The sequence below is a fragment of the Triticum aestivum genome, chromosome 1D (genome assembly GCF_018294505.1).
Source record: "Triticum aestivum cultivar Chinese Spring chromosome 1D, IWGSC CS RefSeq v2.1, whole genome shotgun sequence".
Classification (NCBI taxonomy): Eukaryota; Viridiplantae; Streptophyta; class Magnoliopsida; order Poales; family Poaceae; genus Triticum; species Triticum aestivum.
The window spans coordinates 193,543,658-193,568,874 of NC_057796.1; the positions used below are offsets into that span (position 1 = coordinate 193,543,658).

A 25,217-nucleotide genomic window follows, 5' to 3' on the forward strand; every position below is an offset into this window, starting at 1 on the left:
ACATCCAGAGAAAATGAAAATGATTCCACGCACACACACACAGTACACACACACTCGCCTTATATATAAGCCATCGCAGTCCATCTTGGACGCTGATCCACTCGCATCAAATCTTGGCACACGCACATACATTTATATGTAATCTGCATCGCTATTTTGATTCAGATAGATAGATAGATGGTGACGACGATGGGGCACGTGGTGGCGCTCCTCTCCGCTGCCCTCTCCGGCTCCGGCTCCGGCGGCGTGGTCGGCTGCGGTCGCCACGACGACCACTACCACTCGGGCGGCTGCTGCGTGTGCATATCGAGGTTCCGCGACGGGGAGGACATACGCAGCCTGCCGTGCGGCCACGCCTTCCACCGGCAATGCGTCGACAGGTGGTTGGCGCTGTGCCGCCGGACCTGCCCGCTCTGCCGCCTGCACGTCGGCGGCGTGACAGATGAGCACCAGCTCAGCGACGACCTCGTCATCTGGTTCTCTTCTCTCTTCGTTGCCGGCTTGTAGCCTGTAGGAACATCAGTCCATCGCTGCTCTGCGGTGTAGGCTCTTAGTCGATGAGCATGTCAAGCATTTCTCATGGAGAAATCTCACCGCTCGTGGCGGGCCCTACTTCTACCCCTTGTTCTAGGCTTTGCTTCACTGATATAAGTGATAAACAGTTCAATATGGAGGCTCATGGCACCAAAAAGTTAAATTATGTCAAACAGACAGACGTCCTTCTCATTATACAACATGGGTGAAGTGTGCCAACAGTTATTCTAGTTGTCCCGACAGTTATTCATGTATACATTCTTTGCGGCCGCAAGTTGGTTGCTTCAAAACAACAAGTTACTGTAACTAATTCACTACGCTACACTAGTTGTCAACTGAAGAACTGCGACAGGCATCACCTGACCTCCAGGATCCATCGGACGCAGTCCTGGAGTAGCTCGAACTTCTGGCTCACCGCGACGTTCAGGAAGACCCGCATCTTGCCAAGGAACTGCGGCGCCTCCTCCTTGCACCGGAACGAACCTCCACAGTTGCACTGCTCCGACACATGGGCCGCCTTCACCTGCCTGCACCGGACGCACACCAGGTCCTGCAGGTGGTACAGCCTCTCTCGCTGCCGCACAATCTGCAGGAGCGCGTTCTCCATCTCCTCGCGGTGGTACGGCTGCCCGCACTGCGGCACCGCGCACCTCCACTCGTGGCCTTGCAGCGTCGAGTCGCGGCAAAGGTCAAGGTCCCGGCAATCGTTGCAATAGCTGCCAACATCACTCTATTTGTAAGAGACAGGGTGACGCTAACATAACAACATCAAGGGGAAACAAAAGCGGCTCGGTTCAAAGTTGCAATACCTGCAAATCACGTTCGGGAGGATGAATGAAGCACAGGGATCTTGGAACTGTGCTTCTGGAGCAAATTCCTTTACGCGCACCAACTTTAACAAGTTCTTTCGCATTCTCTGTCATAGATATATTGGATAATGAGAATATTAGTAATAATAATAATAATAATAATAAAGGAGTTAACTCTAAACCAGAACATGACACAGTATTCATAGACATGTAATAAATAATTCAAAATCAGGAGGCGACAGTACTACATTTAAGAGATATATCAAACTAAAATAGTCGGTTATGCACCGGCGTACATGGCCCCACCATGGCAGCTCCCAGTTATGGGATGGGATCCTCAATCTCTATATTATGTAGTCTATCAATTAAATTAAATTAGGAAGGTATCTTTCAGCTTGGCCCATAGGACAATTAGAGATAAGATCTACAATTTGTTACTAAGGTTGGGAGCCCCTATGAGGAATAAAGCAACCAAGAATTACAAGAATAGTTCTAATATTTTGCCACCAGGGGCAAGAGCCTCTTCTTAACCCTAGTGCACAACAGTACAGTACAGCGTCAATCAAGAAAGAAAACCATGCTATTAGACTGCATTTCACTTGACAACTAGATTGTGACACAAGAACAGTACAGGTAGGACACTGAACAAAGTTGATGAGCAGATGAAGATAACACATAATACCGGTTTTAAGTTGCTAAAGACAAAAGGAATCAGGCTGAATATGGTTCGATAGAGAATTACCAGAATATCATGCTGAACATTCTGATCGAGAGCAAGAACAGCACATATATGTTTAATGAACTCCAATGCAGCATTGCCTTTATGTAAGTGAGGATCAAGTTCACTATTTGAAGGTCCAACTGATTCAGACTTGCCTTTTCCTTTGAAATGGAGAAGTATATCGCTCACAATTGTGAGAAGCTTTTCCGCAAAATAAGTGCCGATCTGCAAAAAAAAAGATTATAGGAGGTCGTGTTTGATGATTCTGACAAGGTATAAAAAAGGTGGTAAATTCCTGGTTGGTAGGGTGTACCTTCATGGGCAAAAAAAAGTAGACTAAATGGCTAGAAAATTCCATTTGAATGTTGTAAAGATCATACTATATGAGCGTGTGCAAGCTAATTAAAGCTACTACCACCAATGGGTTGAGCGATTTCCATGATTTCTGAGGTGTTCAATTTACTAAAGCAATAAAACCTCGCAATGAAAATAAAAAGCCAAAAAGATTCTAGATGTACTTTAATTTACTTTAACTATGTGTACAGTTTACATCTTCAAATTCATGGCAAGTTAAGAGTAACATTAATGAAAATAATCTGAGAAATGATAAACTAAAAGTAATTGGAAGGACAAATATCACAAGATTTAATGTTCAAATCCCCAGAGAACGTATCTTTTTTGTTCCAGAATTTCATGTCTAAGTTTTGAAGGTTATTAGGACACCCTTACATAACATATTGCAGAAGATATATTCTTTGTGTCAATCTATGCCCACACCAGAAGTTGACTGAAGTGCATAATCAACACGCAGTTAAGTGGTTACGGATTAGATTACACTATAGACAATGCCAATGTCCAGAGTGACATATAATATATGAGCAGAGGATACTGGAATTACCTGCCCACGGAGGTAATCAACGACCTGTCCCTCAAGATTCTCAGCAGCCATGATTGTTATAGATGGAGTGCATGAGGTGTCATCCCTCATAGCTGCTCGACAAGCTACTTGTTCTTTCATGTATTTCCATGGAACATATAGGAACTCCGATACGATCAAGACAAAGTGATCCTGGAGATTTTTAAAGAATGTCAAGTGACTGATTATCAATTGCAGAACTATTACTGAACATTTGATGCACAATTGAGAACGCCGCAGTCAGCAAAGAGAAATGCTAATTTCAAGTGGCTTTGACTTAAGATGTCTGACCTGTGTAGCTTTGGGCAAGTATTCTGCTATGTTCCAGCTTGACACGATGTCAATATCATCATCACCATCTGAACTGTCTGCAGATGTTACATTTTGTGTTTTGGCCTGAATCCCACCGTAGTTGTACTGAAACAGGAAACAGAAAATGAAACATCAAAGGTGGAAGCGTGTTCTTAAGACAAACAGTTAATTAGTCCATCTTTCGTAACACAATAAAATATACAAACCTGATCCATGAACAGTAAGGAGTGCCAATAGTGCAAAGGTTCCAGCTCTATCCACTCAAAAAGATCCCTAAAACACAGATGCTCTTAGTTTCACTTAGGTGACACACATATCTGCAGCAGGAGGTCAAACAGTACCTTGTCTGTAAGGTTTTCAGCAAGCTATCACAGTATGCGCGTGCTGACGGCAAGTCCACTTTTCCGGTATCTATGATTATCTTAGAAAAGTTTGCAAAGATAACATTAGCTCCAAGCTTTCTAAACTCAGCTAACAATAGAGCAAAGACCTTCTTCATGACCTGATAAAGTTTGACAGCCCAAAAGAAAAGACAGGGTAAGGAAACTTACAGGCAAAGAAACAAATGCCCACAGGGTATCAAATGATACAGAAATAGAGAAGAGCATTCATCACTACGGAAAATACTTATTACACCACAAATGTATTAGCGAATACTCCCTCCGTTCCAAAATAGATGACCCAACTTTATACTAACTTTGTACTAAAGTTAGTACAAAGTTGAGTCATCTATTTTGGAACGGAGGGAGTAACAGGCAACCTGTAACTCTTGTAGCAATAGAAGAAGTCAAAGACTGACAGAGAAGTAATTTAACTTACATTATGAAGGAGGCGATGGAGAGCTGGGTCATGAAGTCTTGATCGTGGGCTGAAAATGTAGAAATGAGAATGTCAAAAGAGCATATTAAAATTAGAAAAACAATTAGTAAGAGGTTCAAGTACAAACATATCAAATTATAACCTGCAAAGCCAACGGTAGAGATGTTGCAATATCGCATCAGCAAATACATTTCCAGAAGACACTGCATCCGAGATGCATCTTTGAATGAGTTGCTTCAGCACTTGGAAAGCAGGTAGACACAAGCTGGCGTCATTATAGTCAGTTTCGGTGGCCTTTGGACCAGGAGGAATGTCATTTTCAAAGTTGCCGATAGATCCTCCTTCCATTTCATCCACTTGACTGCTCTTAAGGAGAGAATTAACCGCCAAATGATGAATCTGCAGAAGAAATATGTGCAAATGTAACTAAATTACCAGGAGATACATAACCACATGTGGATGCAGATTTGCAAGAGGCCAAACACCAGACGCCGGATCAACTCTCCCATCTTTCAGCTGTTTGCTCTAGCAGCATGGGATATTCGGAACCAACGGTTTCAAGGCTTAGTTCTTCCAATCATGGGAGCATAGATTTCAAGATCTATCTCTGCTAGTCTATAGGGTCAAAGACACCCTTAGGCTACATATTATCTCTTTCCTAGAACGCCAGTAGTTTTGCTTCTTTCGTTTGGGGCTCTCCATTGGACCATTTTGAGCTTTATAAATATTTAGAGTTTATTAATATAGCACAGTAGGAACCCCACCTACTGTTTTCAGGATGAGCTTATTACGTTCTATGATGTCCAGGCAAATGCATTAGGGGCTTACCTTAAGCTCGACAGAAATCCTCCTATAAGCGCCAGGATATGTTAGTGCAGGTTGTATGACCTGCAAAATAAGCTCATATTTAAGTCAAGCAGCAAAAAAAAGGACAGCGTAAAAAACCAGCCAGTCTTAAGACAGCGAAAGAGGGCTTCTCACTTCATCAGCAAAGCATATATCTCCTTCATATGTGCCGCCTAAATCAGGAATACCATCATCAGATATCCATAGTACCTAGCATGAACATGTCAGAAAGAAACTTAGAATTAGATGTCCATACCACACCATGCTAATTGCGACCAGTATTGTGGAGAGAAAAAAAGGGTTCCAATGTATAATTTCTTGAAAACTAATTTTGAGAAAGGACACATGCAAGGGCCAAAGAACTTCTAGCACATAAGAAAATAACCCAATCAAGATGGCGTGACAAAGGTCTCAGCATGCCATCATTCCTAGTTTCCTACTTTCATCAAAAACTGGCCCCTATGAAGGCAGAACCAACAAGTAAAAGATTGGTTTTCCAAGTCTGCCCCCAAACTATCACACAAAGTCTGGATAAGCCCCACAGCAGAACTTATTTACCCAACTTCCAAACCATGCTAAAGTACACCCTGAGGTGGTTTTGCTAACATTGATCCAACCATCCAAATCAGCATGGTCTTGCCACTGTGTTTGCCATAATGGCATGCCATCTGACTTTCACTAAAATTGGATGGTAGTCTCTCCCAGTTCTGTCGCACCATTGCCGTGAAAGCATGTGTACCATGTTTGACGAAATGTCCCAACGCAGTATGTATCAGGGCAATGGACGTAGGCCAGAGTAACTGCAGGCACAGCCATCTGAAAACTTGCCGTCCAAGATGCCCAGCACTAGAGCTGCTAGATAAAGGAGATGACTGGATCTGGCATTGCCTGACTCGAGGCACAGGCTCGGTCACACAAACTCCTAGACTTCATGTTTAGTGGTTACTTGCCTAACCAACATATATGTTCAAAGTTCTTCCTATTATGTGCACACTGTCTGGAGGTAGTTAAAGCTGGGGCTATCAATCAATCATCTGAGTGACGGTGGCACCGCAGCTCTGTACCAGCTGAGTGCCCTGACTCTGATGCTCCCTCGTAGGCCAGCACCATGGCTGTCTGTGTGACGTATGGAGCTCGACATGCCAGGAGGAAAGAGGAACAACGCTGGAATGTTGAGGTGGAGCAAATTGAGGGATCAACTAGGCATAGCATTATCGAGTGAGTTTCGGATCTGTCACCACGGAGCAAGCAGGGAAGCGAATCCGCTCCAGAAATTGAGCAGAACAGCAATGAGCACTTACGGGATGTGGAGAAGGCGGTAAGGTAGATGCTGCCAGGTTGTGATGAGGGGATGAATATATTTTTTTGCTAATTATGTACTTATCAGCAAAAAATCAAGTGGCTGGCAAAGAAAGTGACAAACCCACATTGATTTGGATCAACATAACCAAAACCACCCTTTAGAAAAAACGAGGCCAGAGGGGGGGGGGGGGGGGGGGTGATCCCTCGGCATATTTTTATAGAAGGAGCGAGCAACACAATTGTAATATCTGCTCCCTGTGGGGATCAAACCCGGCTGCCGTGAACACAGTACAGTGTCCCTACCATTGAGTTAGCGCTCGGTTCTCTACCAAAACCACCCTTTGTAACTGCCTCAAGGTGTAGTAGGCAGGAGTTTCTCAAGTCAAGAAGAACTTCACAAAGCTTTCGCATATTGACATGTTACGCAAAGCTTTTGCATATTGAAATGACAGGCAAAGTTTTTGCGTACACGTAAAAAAAACTCAACCAGAAAGCAATTTGTTCCTTGCAAAAGATGGCCTTAGTCACTAAGTTCTGAATTTTGCTTTGCACTTTTAGCAATACAAAAAAGAATCAACTTCACCATCCTGAAATCTGAAGAAGTCTGTAGTGCTATACCAATCCAATGTTCAGTTGAAGATGTGACAATAGTCAGGAGCATTTGCCTTGTGAGATGGAAGAGCTTTCTTGAAATTCTCTTGGACTGCCCTTGTCCATCAGAAAGTTAACAAAAGCCCAAGTTCAACCTATTATTGATAGAATTGCTGACCAACTTCCGGGATGGAAGGCTGAAATCATGACACGGGCTGGCCAAGCAATTATGGTTAAGGCTGTGCTAACCTCTATGGTTAAAGCAATTGAAAATCAGAAGAGAATTCTTGTGGAGAGGAAGGAAAGAGGCTAGAGGTGGTCACTGTTTGATTGCATGGCCGAAGGTTTGCCGATCCAAGGAACTTGGAGGTCTTGGTGTTCTTGACTTAAAAGGTTGGGCCCTGCGAATGTGATGGCTTTGGCTGTGCATAAAACCCAGGCGGATAATCCTTGGGCCAGGTTCACTGTACAAGTTCATCCTTGTGTTAAGTCTCGGTGGTGGATGATGGTCGTAACACCCTTTTCTGGAAAGATTGATGGTTGGAGGGGAAGCCATTTGCTGATCTTCTTCCCTCGTTCCTAAGCGCCGGGCTAATAGTCGTACAGCTCATGATGCACTGATTGGGCATTGCTGTGTTCAGGATATACAGGGCACTCCCTCAGTGGCTGTCTTGTCCGAATATTTAGATATATGGGACCTTGTGTCTGAAGTGGAGATACAGAATGATATACAAGATTTGGGGATTTGCTGGAGATGATCAGTATTCAGCAAAAACGGCTTATGTTCTTTATTGATTCAGTTAGTCTGGAGCATTGGAAGTTGATCTGGAAGTCATGTGCCCCTAAGAATGCCAATTCTTCCTTCGGTTGGTTGCCCATAATAGATGATGGACGGCTGACCGCCTTTCTCGGAGGTGTTTGTCACGTTCAGCATGCCCGCTTTGTGATCAGGACGAGGAAACGATACATTACATCCTTGCATCTTGTATCTTTGCAAAAGAGACCTGGTCGCTCCTGTTTAGATATCTTGGTCTCCCTGACTTGGCGCCCCAATCACCTTCTGCATTTTTCTTTGACTAGTGGTCCAGAACCATCTGTATTGTGCGAGGTTCTATGCAAGCTGGTTTGAACTCCTTAATCGCGCTTGGTGCTTGAATGATTTGGAAGCATCAAAATGAATGTGTATTCATCAGAAGTTCACCTAGTGTCCAAAGGGTGCTGCTGGCCGTGTCAGCTTCAACCTGGACGAGGTCGTAGCTGTGGCACTAGAAGCTTGCATCGGTAGACTGTGCGGCAAGCTTGAGGTCGTATCCCTACTAGGCCATGTGTTTCAATTCTCTGTATCCTCCAAGCGTGTTGGCCGCCAGATTGTCTCAACCTGATTCTATGGGTGTGTTTGGATCGATGCCTACGGCAGCCAAGCCAAAAACAAATGGGTGTTGACCAAAGGGTGAGCATGTGGTTGGTTGTGGGCTAATAATTTGGATCGCCCGGACCAATGCTGCTTCACCAGTTCATTTTTGCGCCAATGCTTTGGCGAGTTGCCAGCGGCTGAAAGCTGCGCCATTTTTTTGGCAAGCCCGTGGTTTAGTAGGGCAAGCAGGGGCATCATCCAAACACACCCTATAGATGTGATGCTTTTGCTCTCAAGATCTGGCTAGATCAGCTTGAGGCTAATTCTTGAGCTAGTGCCTAGCTTTCTGCAGTTTCATCCCTCTGTTTACACCCCCACCCAAATATTCTCTAGTTCAATAAAAAAATACTATCGGGGCCTCCCCTGCAGTTTTCCGCTCAAAAAGTGAAGGGGCTCACAAGGAACAGAAAAGAAGTAAAGTGTGATTTAACCTATTTAGATCAAATACAGCCTAATTACATCAACTCAAGATAAAACAAACCTGTTGTTGATCATGCAATGCCCTTGAGAAGAACACATCAGCAGTAAAAAGAAGCCAATCAAGTTCAAAGTTTCCCAATGGCACCTGTTTCAGTAAGAATTGATGTAAAGTCATTTTCATGTAAACTGAAATAATTCACTAGAACCACAATAAAGAACCCCTACATGTGCATATCTAGCAAGTGAAATTCTTTCATTGAACCATTGAGTTGATGCAGCACAGCGCTGCATGCTTGTTCTACCAGCTGTCGCTTGCCAACCAAGAGCCTGGATAAATAGGTGTAAGCAAAACAACAAGGCAAAGAAACAAAAATGCAAAGAAAATATAACCATTGGGGCCCCCATTACATACCTGATAGTTGTTATCCCGTGCATTGCAAGGAATGGTTACACACGGGAAATCATCAAGTGCACGTACAGATTCCCTTATAGCTTGGAGTTTAGGGCATTCAATGATGCCTATGACAGGTCCAGGATGTTGTTGTCTGAAATATTTCACTTAGTTTATCGTAAGAAAATATCTGAAATAATCATTACTTGGCTAGTTTTCTTTTGTTGAAAGCTTTGACTAGTATATTGCTAACAGACCAACTGGTAGAGATAGACATTCTTCAATTTAATAACATTTGATCGATACAAGACTCTACTCCATTATTGCTGCATGTACATATTTACGATGCTGTTATGCATCACAATTTTGCCAAAGAAAAAGAATATTAAATTGAGATTATGCTGAATAATTTTAGATTCAGATAGTTTTATTAAACATGACTGGCCAGTACAGGTAATCAGTAATTTACCAACAAAACCAGGCTACAGAAACTGAATACATACATGTCCATACTTGTTAGTGCCACAGCTTACTGAAGCAATTCAACAGCATAGACGACTCATAGAAAGAGACTGATGGAATACGATTGATGCTTGATTTAAACAGAAAGTGGCTTACCTGTACTCAAGTAACATTCGTTGCACATATTTGCTACCTGCATCCATTGATGTGTGGTAGTCCACCTAAAATAAGGAATCAACAATCAGAACTTAGCAAAGAAACAGCAACGTCAAGTTTGTGTTTTATGTATCATTTTTCCCTGTTATACATACCTGGAAAGTGAGATTTTCATGCAAAGGGTCAGGAGTCTGGCAAGCATCCCGAAATTGCTTTTCAAGAAACACAGGTGACAGTTCTTTATTACGGAAAGGATTGATAACCACTGCATGTACTCTGAGAGATGTAGGGAAGTACATGACATATACAGCCCTTCCTTCAGACACACTGGAAATAGGAGAATCCATAGATCAGTGTCAAATTAAAATCAACATTTTACTGTAACAAGAGCACAATGGCTTACGCACGGCAACAAGAATAGCATTGAAGTTGCCGGTTATCCAACATATCAGTACTCAAGATTATATAGTTTTGATTAGTAAATTACAGGGAAATTGCTTTTGGATCCCAGGCCCGATGGAGCCTGAATTTTTGAAAAACACAAAAAAAAACATATTTTTGAAGTTTCAAATAATTCTTCTGAAAAGAATACACATGAACATAGGGATGTATCCTACATTTATGTACAATTTCATGATGAAATGCGTTTTGGTGCAAGTTACACACAAAAAATCCATGTATTGCTAGCACACAAAAAATCATGTAATCACTCTAAAAGTCCATGGGTTTTTTTTTGTGCAGCTCACACCAAAACGTATTTCATCATGATTTTTTACAGAAATGTAGTATGCATCCCTACATTCATGTATGTTTATTTTCAGAATTTTTTTGAAACTTCAAAATATGATTTATTTATTTATTTCAAAAACCAGGCCCCATGGAGCCCAGTAGCAAGAAATCCGCTATCCTAATGTTCAACCTACCATACATTTAGGAGGGTAAAGATAGTTTTACTAGTAACGGTCTAGTTTTCATCAGAATCAATCCTTGGGTCCTGGAAAGGATTAAAAATAACATTTTACTCCATAAGTGCTTGAATGACTGAACTTCTCTTGCCTTTTCTACTTTGACAGAGACAAATCATGGGTTTAAGTGATCCCTAGAGGAAAAGTATATGATGAGTCAAAAATACAAAGATAATGCAGAAATAAGGCATTAAAGAAATAATAGTATCTCATGCAAAACATCTTTAACTCTAGCTGTACAATGATATTTACAACAAGCAAAATATAGAACTGGTATAAAGCACTTCAAATCAATTTATATAGCCATTGTAGGTCTTCTCACAGCTATCGTCAGGCCTACCTGTGGTATAGATAGAAAAATGAAACTGTTTGTTCCAGGTATGAGAACTCTGCAGTTGTTTTCATTTGCAACTCAGCAAGATCCCATCCATCTTGGATATTTCGTTTCTTTGCAGATTTGTCCACTTTGCAGACACAACCAATTTGGAGAATAGCATTTAGTTCCAGTGGAATTTTCGTTTCATATATGCCCTACATGCAAGTCCAATGTCAGTTAAGGAGATAAAATAAAAACAACACAAGACCATATGCACAAGTTGCCAAATACTCACTTCAACATCTGGCTCTGCAAGATGAGCAGCAAGTTTTCTTCCTTCAGCCCTGAACTGTTCTTCACTAGTTACAACCTGGATGCTACAGCCATTAGTATGTAATCTAAATCACATCCCTAGTTACTTTCCAGCTACTGTTTAAGATTTTCACCTCGATGAGATTGAAAGATGGTTTTCCATGAGGAAGAATCTTCTTTACACGCCTTCCTGGAAACTCATCTGTGATAGGAGCTTTTGAGTTTAGGTAGAAAACTCTAGGCACATTGATGGGAATCTTGAACATGATCCCCTCGGCAACAACCCATGCAAAAAAACGGCCTGGCAATGTACTTGGAGCAAGCTGGATTATCTGATGCGGAACATATATATGAACTTGTCAATAAATATAACTACAAATGCTACAGAAAAAAATTAAATTTTGAAAATTTACATGCCTGCCAATGTGATCTAAAGAGGGACAATTCTTGTTTCTGGAAAAATGTAGACCTATTCCTACTATTGCCATGTAACTGACTGACATTTCTTGCAGAAAACAAATTATTACTGGGACCCTCGGAAGAGGCTGCAGCACCCAACCTGATAGAAGCAGAAGCAAATATGAGCATTAATTGTCCATCAGTACTTAGCTCACTCAGCTTAGTCTCAATTGTATTAGTGGCTCCAGCATAACAGTAGATGAGTTCAAATAACATAAGTTGTCTATTTAACCCATACAAAACATGGATGGTCCATTGCTTAAAAAAACATATTAAAAAATTGGTTTTCAATGACATCTGAAACACTGGAACCTGGTGCAGCTATCATAGCACCACAGTAAGAGTTCAACTACTTTATATGATGTCTTGATCTCATAGGCAGGCAATGGCTAAAAAAATGGCCAGCGGGACTGCTTAGGCCAGTATCGCTTGACTCAGCATATGGGCTTACAAGCTGAAGATGAGGAACAGGGAGACACTATTGCTAAATTAATTCATCAATAAACTAAAGTACACCGCCCACATAGGAGCGCCACACTGTTACACTGAATTCAGTCGGCAACAGTTGTAGTCTCAAGGCATTGCATAAATTGGTACATGAGTATTAAATGTGGGTTATTATTGGTGATGGGCAACCTTAACCCATCAAAGGATGTATCTTTGGAACTTGGTTTGCAGATAAGCATGGAACTCAAGATAGATCTCAAAAAAATCAAAGTGCGGAACTCAGACCAGTGTAATCTGGCATCCACGGGCGCCGCTGTTGGGACTGGCACTGCAGCGGACCTGCCGTCCTCAGACAGGACGTAAACATGCCAGTTTTGGAGGTTTGACTGAGTTCAGCACCCATCTGGTTCATAGCTGCACTTTTGGCAAGATCCCTTTTCTACTATGTGTTCGACGCGTCCAAGACTTAGAAAAGTATGGCAAGATTTCCTTATGCCAGCCAAAGTGTGGCTCTGATTTCAGTAACCTAACCATAGGCAAGTTTGGCAAAAAAAAATGCTGGAAACTTTAGCAGCCTTAGTATATGAACCAAGCATCATGCTTTTTGAAATGAATCTGCCTGGAGTGAAAAGTAGAATTTGAATGTGGGAGAGAACAATTACAAGACATCTAGGAGGACGAGGAAGAGTCAGAGACAACTCCTCAACTATGAAAGGGGATGTGTCACATTGGTTTTGTGCATCCAATCCCATGAGTTCTGATTTTGAAACTTGTCTTATTTTAGTTAATAGGGCAGCAGAAATCTGCTAGGTAGACCTTAGCTTTACACTATATGATGATGACAAATTGACAATACAGCCCTTCATATTGCTCTAGTTGACTAAGTTTTACTTCTACCTTGCCTCTTCTTTCTTGTTGATCATCTAGTATACGGGAAACGTTTTCTTTATATTAAAAGCATTTCTATCTAATTAGCGGGTCCCTTTAAATCATAGTGATTAGGTCGATTTTGTGGATCCTTGCGTTTTAGTTTCTTTTATGGTTTTGATTGCGCACAGATTCAATACATCCTTACAATCAAGGGTCATCACAGCAGCTAGTGGTTGTCACCGTAGCAATATTTATTAACATCAAACAGAAGGGCACGGATCTACCAGGCAAAAAATATTTAACTGTGTATATTGTGTGCCATTACCTTCGACGTTTCTTCTGTTCACGGACATATTTCCATTTTCTCTTCCTGGCCTCAAGCCATCCTTGATAATCAGTACTTCTATCAACTATTTCATCAGCAGAATCATCTCGGAGTGGTTCATTTGACCTGATTACAGATTTTTGCTGGTTTTTGCAATGACCCAAACTAGCTTTTGCTGATGGTGACCCATTTGGATGATTTTCTTTGCCGATGTTAAAACCATGTGATGCAGTAGTTTTTCTCAAACCTTTGTCTGATGTTAATAAATCTTCTATGTCTCCAGTTCCATTCAAGTTATGCATCCCCATGTCTTTATTCAAGGGACTGAACATATCACGTAGTTTGCGTTGACGAAATCGATCATCCTTCTCTCTGACCTTTTTATGCAACCAATCAGGATGAAGAACTCGGGGAACAGGATTTGAAATCTGTAGAGTTGAATATCTCAGAAAATGGTGCATAATAATTAACAGGAACAAGAAAGAGTTATATATTACCTTTTGCATCGCTGCAGGAATAGTTATGATCTTCTGAATAGCCGAGCTTAGGCGCTGCTTGTAGTAAGACCAATCAAGAATAAATCGGATGTTTGCTTCCGTGGAGACTTTGCACCATTTTCTTAAATAGAACTTTGCAACCTCTGTCAAATATGAGGATAGTGTAAGTAAGTTGAACAGTTTGGAGATACAAAAGCAGCGATTTGCATGAAAAGTATTACCAGCATCTGTCTCAAAAATAGCCACCGGAACAGCACGCTCGCTCACTGGGGTGCCCTACATGATTTGGGAAAGACAAAATAACCATAACAAATTAAATACAACAGTTCAATTCACTTAAAATTATAGGAGCAAACTATTGTCATCAAATGAATGAGGGGATTTTTGTCCAGATGCTGAAAGGGTCACATAATTTATTGGCAAATATAAAGATTAATAAGTTATAGGGTAAAAAACTTAACACTGCAGTACTTACTTGTGGCTCTCGGGCAACTATATATTGGCAGTGCAGTCCTTTGTCTTTAACCATTGAGTCTCCAAGGAATTCTGCAAGTCTTTTTGCTGTAGTTACAGCACATGACTTCTGTTCTCCATAGTCAACAAGGGACTTACTCATTGTGCTTGACTCTGATATGAACCCAAGCAACTCACTGTCAGAAATATCAATTCCTTGATTCTGCAATAGACAAATATTGTTAGATAATACTGCATGGGTTTAACAATGCAAGTGAGTAGGTTAGACAAAAAGGATAAGATTGTGAATTTTGCAAACCACTTACGTCCAGTAGATCTAACCAGCGGTTAGCAACAGAGGCAACAGCTGCATAGCACTCCTCTAAAGTAGAGCCATGGAGAAATTTATCGAATACCTCCGCCTACAAATAAAAACATAAATCAAAGAAAATATATCAGCCATATACTAACTGATGTAGTAGTCCCCGTGTCCCTGTTTAGGACGCAACAATTAGTAACTGATGCAGAATTGGAGCATGTACCTGAAAAACTTTGATGAGCTTCAGCTCACCTCGACGCTTAATCTCAAAGCCTTTAAGTTCTGCCAGGGTGCCATCTTCATTGAAGACAGCATACCTCTTCTTTATCAGAATCCCTTCCTCTTTAGAGGCAGGTAGAATCATGGCCTGTAATTTTAGCATGCATTGTGACATGCAAATAAAAGTTACGATCAGTTTTGGATTAGACAAACTAACTTGGATCCGGGAATGGAAATACTGCATAAGTAGAAGGAAAGTGGTCCTAATAAATCACTTCACCTTGTATGGTCCATCTACCTCAAATTCGATGGAGCATTCACTATTTGTTGTGTATAGCTTGCTTACAGGATCTTTCAATGTCTAACAGGACAACACAGGAATAGAGCAAATATTATTCCAGTTGTTAGAAAGAAGAATATCAACAATGGATGGACCTGACAATTTAAAACATAACTTGCAGAAGAACAACTCTTACTTGATATTGATCATTGGTGTTGGTTCTTGCAACATCAACATTAAGCATCACACATGGATAAGATATTGTGAGCTTCTTCTCAGCTCTGCAATATCATCAACTAGTGTTAGCATACTAAATTGAGTGTAAGATGAACATTGGAGCGTCAGTTCATAATAAACTGGGTAAACGAATCATTTCCCTGGATAGACAGTTACTCGTTTTTTTACTACCTTAAATCCAAAATAAAGGTAGCTATGAATATGATTCACATGAACTTAAGAACTGAACATTCTTCAATTTTGGTCACTCGCATACTAAGGCGCATAAATTAACAAGAATGGACTCAAGCAAAATCATAAAAAAGGGGGTACCCAGTGCTGAAAGCCCCCACACAAGGTGGGGAAGGGAATTTCTAGACAGCCTTACCCCTGCATAATAGTTCTGCAAGGAGGCTGGTTCAAACCCAGGACCTACAGGCCAAGTGGAGAGACTCTACCAGTGCCACAAGTGGAGAGATTCTACCACAAGAATGGACTCTCAAACAAAATCATAGTATCACATTTTTATAAATTTTACCACAGTATTATGATCAGAATAAGTAGTTGAACTAGTGCCTTGGAGAATGCGCAAAAAAATGCACTAATGACAATTCTACATATGGTATCTTGCCACTAACTTGTGCCTAACTCATTGTTCGAATCACAACAGCAGCTATGGAAAACAGGAGAAGAGAACAGACTAGTGATAATCAGGCAAGCACGATACTCAGCAGAGACAAATACTTCCATTGAAATACAACAAATGGATAATTAGTGTCCTCACTTTGTCTTGAAAGTAAAATTCTCTGGGAAAGAACCAGGCAAAACACACCAAATGCCATCTGTGTCGAGTTCCAGTGGTCTTCCAATTTTGTCTACAAGTAATCGAGCATTTTGGATGATCTTTGCACCAGTATATGTTACAACACCAGCCATTTCCATAGAGTACCATCTTGCACCCCTAAATCAGAAAGTACATTCGCTATTAATTACCTTCCTTTGTAGAGAATAAACTAGTATTACATTTCCATGGAGTACAATACATGAAGACAAAGGAAATACTGTCTGTATAAGTTACACTTACTTGCGCATAACATATCCATAAAAAGAATTTAATATGCACTTGTGAGCAAGTTGCAAAGAATCATATAGCACAACCATGTCCTGCAAAAGTTAAGTAGACATGTACTAAGAAGAAGCTCAAAATGACCAAAAACATAATAGGCACCTAAATAGGCATCACTGAACCTGTGCTTCCTGAATTTTGATAGAATTTCCACCGGCTTTTGCTTCTGACAGTTTTCCTTTCCATGTTTTATTCAGGCCTTTGTATTCATACCTTCTATCACGAAAGCTGCAGCACCAAAGAAGGGGAGATTTTAGAGCAACTCCAGAAAAACACTAGCAGACAATAGTATGAAATCAACAAGAAAGTGCAGTTTTCTTCATCAGAAATTATCATGTGAGATTAATCCAAGACCAAGTTACTATATAGTATACCATCAACTTTTTTTGGAAGCTAGTATAACACCAACTTTAGGGTTATAATGAACATCTGACAGACCTTCGCACTGTATCTACGTAGAAAGAATTTTCACGCATGCATATTCCAGCTTCTCTAACTTCTGTAATTGGTTTGTCAACTACTCTTTTGTACGCCTGCATTGTGCCATAAGTATAGTCAGCGAATGCCCACCAAAAGGGTTAATCCATGAATTCAAATATACTACCTTCTGGCAGTACTTCTTCAAACGATCCTTCAGCTTTAGTAAATGCTCTGGTTTTGAGAGGTCGAGGAAAGGCTTTGAAGATGTAACCCCACCAGTTTGAATCATCTCTGACTCAATTTGCCTCTTTATATGATGATAGTCACTAGAAAATAGAATAACATTAGAACGGAAACTCAACATATTCATGCAAGTTTGTAAAGCTTACCTCTTTTTTGCCGTGTAGGTTTCTCCTCGCCAGACCCATTCGAGCGTTCTAAGGCAATTCTTTCCAGGGCGATTGAAATCACATGCCGTGCAGTCCACATCTGTAACTATGGATGGTGGCTGCCATCAACAAGTGAGGAAAAAAGCTTAATTTGGTTGCTGGGTTATAATCATGCAAATATCTAGTCTGACACTACAAGCGATGTGACAAAGCTGAATATTTCTGGTGATATCTTTCATGGTATAGGGTGATTGGCATATCTCATGGGTGTGTAGCACTGTCATCGGCAGACATAATATAAACCTCCGCCTAGGTAATAAGGGACAGACCCAGTGCTAGAAGCTCCCACACCAGGTGGGGTCTGGAGAAGGATTATACGAGGCAAGCCTTGCCCATGCACAGTGCAATGCAGAGAGGCTGCGTCAAATCCAGGACCCCTTGGCACAAGTGGGGAGTATCTTCACCACTGCGCCAGGCCTGTCCTTCATACCTCCGCCTAAGGTGCCTGCTGAAAGATATATCTAATATTCTTACATCACCCGCCATTCCATTATGACCATAACAGCTAAACTTTTAGTTCAACTGGTTTGTTCATGGAACTCTATGGTACGGCAGCAAGAAATCCTAAGCTATCCAGCACCCCTTGTGCTGATTTGACACAATGGACCTGTGAGACTTGACGTGAGTGGCAGTATTAGAGTATGAGTGAACTGCTTGCCTTCCCCTAAAGACACGTGAACTGGGGTGAAACGTAGTCACTCACTCTGACCAAGTTCTGGTGGCAGTGACAGCAGCGCTGCTGCTTGCTCAGTTTTGCCATAGTTCAGCTTAGTTGGTTTAGTCACTTTTTTGCTCTTTGCCTTTTTTTTTTTGCTTTCTTGTTTAAGTTGGTTGGGTTTGTACTTCACGTCTTCTCGGCATTCTTCTTTGAAGAAGCAAAGACACACTTGATGCATATTTGAGAAAAAGATTTGGGGTGAAAACATCTAGTGGTAAACACGCCTAACAAAAATTTGTTAATGCAACAGTCCAGATTTCCCATCCAACCTTCATATTTTCTATAACTCTCAGAATGATGCTTAAGCAAACGGTACCCAAAGAGATTCTGCATCTCAGCCAGATAATCTTCACAAATCACCATATCACCAGAACGCCAGAAAAGAAAGTTCAGCTATCTCTTAACATATTATACCGATAAAACCTTATCAGTCATGGAATTATCAATACCAGCAATACAACATTCGAATACTTCATTAAAGTATAGAAAATTACCTGGAGCCTATTTGTCAAAATGATATTTGGATACATTGCAGCAACATCCAGATGATATATAAGAGGGCATTCTTCACGAGTTGGGTGGTCTCGCAATGAAACAAGCTGTGAATTTGACATAATAACAAAGGTCAATCAAGCATGGAGCTGACAAGTTATAACATTTTATTGATGCCAGTTATGTAGATATTTGGCTAGCTCCGGTTCTGGGTTGGAAACTTATTTACTAAACCAATGAGGCCCAAGCCATCCAACATTTGCAAAATCAAACCTCAAACTGTAAATAAGTATCTTGCTAATCAAATAAAGAATGAGCTAAAATGGTGGAATAAATTTGCTTCAACAGTCAAACTTTTCATGTTTCAATGTAACCAACTATGGGAATTGGCACTAAGCTTCAGTTTGTCACATTGATCTTAAAGAGGCTGAGCAGAGAATGAAGATCAAAGACCACAGCAGGACAGGACACGATACCTTTTGCTTTATGGCATCCTTGACTTCATCATAATTTGTGACAGAATCAATATCCAATTTTCCTTCTACAGCAATGGCATATTGCAGATCACGGTCAAGGTTTTCAATTAGTTGCTGAAAGAACAAATATGCATTGAGTTAATACACTGAACATATGCATACAAATTCTTGTATGAAACCACATCGATGTCCAACAAATTAATAATCCAACCAGGTACAAAAAAGCTCAGGAACATTTTCACTAAATTAAATAACATTTCCAGAATACTATAACTCAACTTACCTCAAATGCTGAGGGTTCCAGCTGAAATTTTGTAGGAAGATCAGATCTAAATACACCAGTTTCAAGACACTCAACATGACCACCGATGTATGTTTCGCTTTCTACTAGACGGTTATTGTAAAACTTCTCCAGATCAGCTTGGTGCTTGTTAGGACAAATGATATTAGCCTGGAATGCCTATATACATAAGAAGAAACTGATTTCAGCAAGCATCACAAATCAGAAACAGTTGAGAAAGTGGTACTCCTATATTGTCACGACTTGGGAGTCCCAAGTGCTTGGAGTGCAAAAATTTTGTTTTTGCCACTCTAGATTTTGCCAATTTTCCTTATGCCATTCTAGATTTTGATATTTCACTTTTGCCACTCTTAGCTTTTGACAATTATCACAATTGCCATTCCGTGGCAAAAGCAAAATAATTTTATTTCATTTTTGCCACGGGAATGGCAATTGTGATAACTGTCAAAAACTAAGAGTGGCAAAAGTGAAATGTCAAAATCTAGAGTGGCATAAGGAAAATTGGCAAAATCTAGAGTGGCAAAAACAAAATTTTCCCAGGCCAACAAAGGGGGGAAAGACTCATTCGAAAAGATGTTGAAAACGTGGTAATTAATTTACATCTTGTTAAACAACAGGCAAGTTTTATGTGTCATATAGTTGTCCACAGACCAAAAAGGGCTATCTTTTGACTCAAATAATAACAACAGTACAGAAAACGTGGCAACAAAGTTTATTCAACACACCTGGACCATTAGCAGCATTTCACATAGTGTCCCACTTCCTTTCCGCAACACCTCATCAGGTGACATAGGTATTATGGTCGCAAGGGAGAAGATAAATGGATGAACATAAGTCATGTATAAGTAGTATGTGGCAACAGCATCTGATACAGAATAAGAAGCCATTGTCTGAAAATGAGACAATGCAAGGTAAAATGAGTAGTAGTGTCATTTCAGGTCAAGTAATGACAAGTACATTTTAAACAACAATATAGACAAGCAGCAGTATTCACAGTTAGTTTTCATGTAACCATTTGCACTTCAGCTACTTCTCAATGACAAAAGTTACCCCATCACCAAGACAGGTAGACTAGAGATACCTGTGGCTGCTCCATTGCAAAGCGAACCATATCTTCTGGATTGACCTCCAGAGGATCATAACCAAGCTTGGCTTTTGTAACAGCCTGTAAGTGTCAAAATGGAAGGAAAGTCACTATATAAATGCAAAAGCAACATATTTAGAACAAGATAACAGGCAAATAAAGCCGTCTACAACGGCAACAGTTCGGATTTTGCTAGCTACGTGGATATCATCCAGTATGGGGCACGGGTGAGAGCACCAGCCAGAGATAACGGACTCCAGACGATTCTACCAGACATATTAGTTTAGTTTCTGTTCTGTAGCATGTAGTCAGCCTTCCATACATAACTTTCTCTTATCAATGCAACGAGATGCAAGGGTTTTGCGTTTTCTCCGAAAATAAAATAAAATAATGCAAGAAAAAATCAGGCAATAAAAAAGGTTAAATGACTAACGCTAACCTTTTAATGCTAGTTCAATACCCAAACTTCAAATTTTCATAGCATTGTCAAAACTGAAGTTTGACAAATCATTTAGTACCAAAAGCATAGAACTCTCGAATTTAGAGTATTTTTCTTTCAGTATGTAAATTATCACCTTTAGACCTTGGCTTCCCTGTGGAAGGTAACTGTCTCGCTTCACCCAGGCAAAACAGTCAAGATGACAGGAAAATTTAGCTCGGCATTCACCTTGATTACTGTCGCATTGGAAACCAATCTCCTGTAAGAACAAAATAGGAAACACAAAAATGAAAAACACAGTTTTCCATTCCAACAATTTTCCTCAAAATCTAGACAAAGGACAAATTATAAAACATATGTACTACAGAGGGAGTACATAATTTCCCTCTGTAAACTAATATAAGATCGGTTAGATCACTACGAGTACATGATATTCCTTGAAACGTTACGGAAGACACTACCATGCTACTGACACTATCCCAGTCTTGTGAACTTTCCCATTTAGCTGCAGAAGTGCAGATGACTTTTTACAGATAACTTTATTTGCATGCAACTGTTTGGCCAAGATTGTGAGCATTCTATTACATAGTTTATCATATCATATGCTACATGAGTCATACCAAGAGCAACTATTGTCTGCTAAATTAAGGAGAAATTATCAGCATACCTCATTCATTTTTATCCCATGGTGGGCAGCTCTCTTCTCCAAAAACGGCCAGTCAAAAAAGTCACCGTTGTACGTAACATAAATACCAGGTTTAACCTCTTGCATGTGAGAAAACCAAGCTTTAAGTAGACCCACCTACAAATATAAAATAAGAAGAAAAAATGAGCAAATTAGTTACGATGCTGAAAAATGCATATGCCACTGGACATAATATGCAAAAGTTCATACCTCGTCTGCGACATTCTTAACTCTAAAATGCCCCTCGAATTCTGGTTTAGGTGTGTATTCCAAATCTTCAATGTCTTCCCCTACACACTACAAATAAAATAATGTGATATGCAAAACCTATTTTAAGGGAGAAAAACCATATGGTTCTTGCAAGCACAATCGAGAACAGTAGGTTCAGCTAAGTTAATGATCTAACTGTTATATGTATGTAGTTGATTCTGAAGTATGCATCTGGTGGTTAATGCACGTGACAGCTCTTGGATTCCCCTTGGCAATTGCCATCTTTTTTAACATGGAAATAACATTCTTGTAAAGACTTTTTTCCCGGAGGAAGGAGAACTGGAGAATTGCATGTTGCTTCAAACAAACAGAAAGTAAACGGCATACAGACATGCCAGGTAACTGATGCTGTCCAAGACTAGGCAATAAATTGAACACAATAAACTGGACAAGTCATGAATAACTATAGCACAAACAAAACAATTCGTACCTCTCGGTTGATTATCAAGTACCCTTGCCCATCTATCATGTAGGAGATCATCATTACACTGTCGTATTCAGCATCTGGAAACTTCAAGGGAAGCTTTGTGGTCTCAATATCAAATGCACATACATGAACTTCTGCACGCTGAAGCAGATCTTCCCTTCTCTGAAGCAAAACATCAGAACCAGATACACCAACATTATACCACTGTCCAGATCTCACATCTGCGAAGAGGTTCAATGCAGAATAAATAGTGTCAGTTCATCGATGTTATATTAGCACATGCTTACAAAACAAGACTTGCAAACTTTAGCCTCACCATTATCTATAGCGAAACGAACATGATAGGGAACATCGTATTCACGCAAATCGATGATGCAGTTTATGTAATCTTGTGGCCTTTCTACCCTGTTAGATCAACAAACAATAGGTTAACAATAAATGCAAAATATGCATAATACATAAAAACATGGAAAGGATACACAGTAAAATTAACCCCATAGAAACAAAACATAACTGGGGAACAGCAAAACTGGAGCCATTTAATGCAGGGTACCTTTTTACACCATAAATTGATTCAAATGCATCCACGGCATCTCTTTCTTCTTCATTCTTTTCAACAACATGCATTAGATCACTCCTCACACGCATTAATTGCTGCACGGTATCGAACTGAATCTTCAAATATTTTCTCTTCAAACCAGAAAGGTGGTTTTTCTGCAACAGGGAGACACAGAAAGACGGCGTGTTAAAATTATCTGCTACATTCGGCCCAGCAAAATATAGATGACAAAAAATTACACGTGCATGAGAGCATTGGCACCATTGTGGAGTCATAGTAGGGACAGTCAGCAGAAGTACAAAACAATAACAGGTAAACTTAACATATTGCAACTAGCTTGTCCGTTGGTTCAATTTAAGTAAAACTACATAGCACTTAGCGTGTGAACGTCACTCTACTGTAACAAGCAACAAAGGTAAGAAAAAAGGACCGCAATGAAATCTGAACATCAGCCCTAAAAAAAATGGAATCTGAAGATAGAATCAAACTCATCACAATGATCGCATTTGCTAAAAAAAGGACAGACCCAGTGCATAGAAGCTCCCACACAAGGTGGGGTCTGGGGAGGGATTATAGGAACCTAGTCTTGCCCCTGCAAAGTGCAATGCAGAGAGGCTGGTTCGTTTTCTGATGCATACGAAATGATATGCTGAATTAAGCATGCACATTAAGGCACGTACAAGATCCAGATCCTCTTTTTCAATTATTTCTATATCAGCAATTTCCCCTTCATAACGTCGCCTGAGATACGCCTCAACTTCCAACTCCGTCTTCTCCTGAACATTTCAATTCACAAAAATAGAATATCAGTCAAGAAACAGACTCGCCAGGAAAGTTCACAGAGAAGTTGTGAGTGTTACATCTACTCCCTCCGTCCCAAAATGCTTGACTTAGATTAGTCTAGATACGGATGTATCTAATACTAAAACGTGACTCGATACATCCGTATCTAGACAAATCTAAGACAAGAATTTTGGGACGGAGGGAGTATATAAATACTTTGATGGGATAAGAGAACCCTCAGAAAACCTTAAGCTCACCTTAGTTGCAGCATAAAAATAAGGCGGGAATTTGTACTTCACTTTAAATGTAGAACCATCCTGCAAGAAAGCATAAACAATTAGACATGGCAAGTCAAACAGTGCTGTTTTTTTTTTTGCAAGATGGTCAAACAGTGTTACTTTAGTTGCATTTTGTTTACCTGGGACACAAAGTACAGGTCAACACAGCTGTAGATTTTCCCTGTATCCTCGTCCTCCCATGATGACTGCAGGTGTTATTGCAGTGTAAGAGATCACATAAGAAAGCCACTCATTCATTAGATTTAGCAAATCGGCTAAGCCAATGGCTCTTGACCTTCAACTAAGCATCTCCGAGTTGGTTCTACCATGTGTTTGATTCGTTCACAATATAGATGGACCTGTATTAGGCAAATCATTTTATTCAAGATGGATGGACATTTTCGGCGTTCTCCCAGGTCAGGTCCTACTCTATATTGCAGCAGCATTATCCGTGCTTTTAAGAGATTGTATCAGTTAATTCCCTTGTATAATGCACAAATTTTTGCTGTTGGAAAAAAGTTGCTCATTCTTGTGGAACCATGGAGATTCTGCAGCTTCAAGTAATTTCGTTGTTACTTTAAGTTGCAGTCAGAGACAGCATTTCACTATACCGACAATAGCAGCAGACTCACCACCCAACGCTATGGATTTGAGGTACAGAAATTTAGATAATGGAAGCGAACAATTCCTTCCGCGATTTCACGCTCTGGGTGGTCTACACACCCTACTGATCTGTCAATTTCACAAGCGATTGCGCTTGAAATGAGAAGCATTTCACAGCCTCTGCAGAATTCAGCTGCTAATTCCACAATACAGTCGACACGAAATAGAAGCTAGAGCAGCGAGATCGAGAGGGAACTCACGGGGGAGAAGGTGAGGAGCCAGCCAAGCCGGCGGTCGCCTTGGGTGTAGGGCGCGAAGCCAAGCCGGCCCTCGAGGAGCTCCTCCGCGCCCAGACGTATCCGCTGCTCCTTAGCCGCCGAAGATCCAGACCTCCGACCGCCCCAGCTGCTGCCGCCGCCACCTCCACCTCCTCCGGCCGACGGTCTCCGTCGCCGGCCATCACCACCGCTCATGCTCGGCTGCCCTCAGAAAGCTGGAGAGGGGGGGGGGGGGGGGTCGCCGGCCGGGATGGAGCTTCTTGAGTGGCGGAGGGAACGGGCTGGACCAGGGGCGCCAGCGAACGGCGAGAGGCGCTGTGGCGGCGGGGGGGCGGGGATTGGAGCGAACCGCGCGATGGGGTTTGCGACGTGAGTTTTCTTTTTTCCTTCTTTTTTTTGGAGGAGGCGCGTATTTGGCCGCGCTGCCGTTTTGGTTTTTGGCGCGCTCCTTTTCCGTT

General features: G+C 40.9%; 2 protein-coding genes across 3 annotated transcripts; one reads left to right on the forward strand and one right to left on the reverse strand.

The window, feature by feature from the left end:
* Positions 1 to 707, forward strand: LOC123180926 (probable E3 ubiquitin-protein ligase XERICO). The gene has a single exon (XM_044593113.1). It carries the CDS (start codon positions 178 to 180, stop codon positions 505 to 507), a length of 330 nt encoding a protein of 109 aa, XP_044449048.1. The 5' UTR covers positions 1 to 177; the 3' UTR covers positions 508 to 707.
* Positions 698 to 25,144, reverse strand: LOC123180924 (DNA polymerase epsilon catalytic subunit A). 2 transcript variants are annotated; one of them, XM_044593110.1, is made up of 49 exons: positions 24,742 to 25,144; positions 24,019 to 24,084; positions 23,858 to 23,917; positions 23,498 to 23,593; positions 22,812 to 22,972; positions 22,575 to 22,663; positions 22,262 to 22,479; positions 21,772 to 21,858; positions 21,544 to 21,678; positions 21,013 to 21,135; positions 20,435 to 20,518; positions 20,079 to 20,243; positions 19,336 to 19,512; positions 19,053 to 19,166; positions 18,579 to 18,683; positions 17,307 to 17,425; positions 17,102 to 17,243; positions 16,936 to 17,030; positions 16,620 to 16,725; positions 16,456 to 16,535; positions 16,156 to 16,332; positions 15,352 to 15,436; positions 15,156 to 15,236; positions 14,880 to 15,023; positions 14,664 to 14,759; positions 14,360 to 14,560; positions 14,106 to 14,160; positions 13,885 to 14,027; positions 13,388 to 13,815; positions 11,704 to 11,845; positions 11,421 to 11,618; positions 11,270 to 11,344; positions 10,999 to 11,189; positions 9,849 to 10,020; positions 9,694 to 9,758; positions 9,097 to 9,229; positions 8,910 to 9,011; positions 8,746 to 8,829; positions 5,093 to 5,167; positions 4,940 to 4,999; positions 4,254 to 4,510; positions 4,112 to 4,160; positions 3,634 to 3,794; positions 3,499 to 3,565; positions 3,272 to 3,397; positions 2,963 to 3,133; positions 2,086 to 2,289; positions 1,344 to 1,450; positions 698 to 1,250 (listed from the first exon to the last, which is right to left on the reverse strand). In XM_044593110.1, the coding sequence occupies exons 1-49, from the start codon at positions 24,952 to 24,954 to the stop codon at positions 890 to 892; spliced, it is 6,645 nt and encodes a 2,214-aa protein (XP_044449045.1). In that variant the 5' UTR covers positions 24,955 to 25,144; the 3' UTR covers positions 698 to 889. The 2 variants fall into 2 exon arrangements, with proteins under 2 accessions (XP_044449045.1, XP_044449044.1); XM_044593109.1 differs by having other exon boundaries at positions 13,885 to 14,160.
* Between the last annotated feature and the right edge of the window lie 73 nt (positions 25,145 to 25,217).

What these genes read in the sequence shown, in the direction of transcription:
- LOC123180926 (XM_044593113.1), top strand. Translation starts at nt 178, where the DNA reads ATGGTGACGACGATGGGGCACGTGGTGGCGCTCCTCTCCGCTGCCCTC.
- LOC123180924 (XM_044593109.1), bottom strand. Translation starts at nt 24,954, where the DNA reads ATGAGCGGTGGTGATGGCCGGCGACGGAGACCGTCGGCCGGAGGAGGT. An exon ending in TCGTTTCGCTATAGATAATG is followed by an intron (nt 22,480 to 22,574) that starts GTGAGGCTAAAG and finishes ACCTCTTCGCAG; the next exon opens with ATGTGAGATCTGGACAGTGG. An exon ending in TTTTGACAAATAGGCTCCAG is followed by an intron (nt 17,426 to 18,578) that starts GTAATTTTCTAT and finishes TGTTGATGGCAG; the next exon opens with CCACCATCCATAGTTACAGA.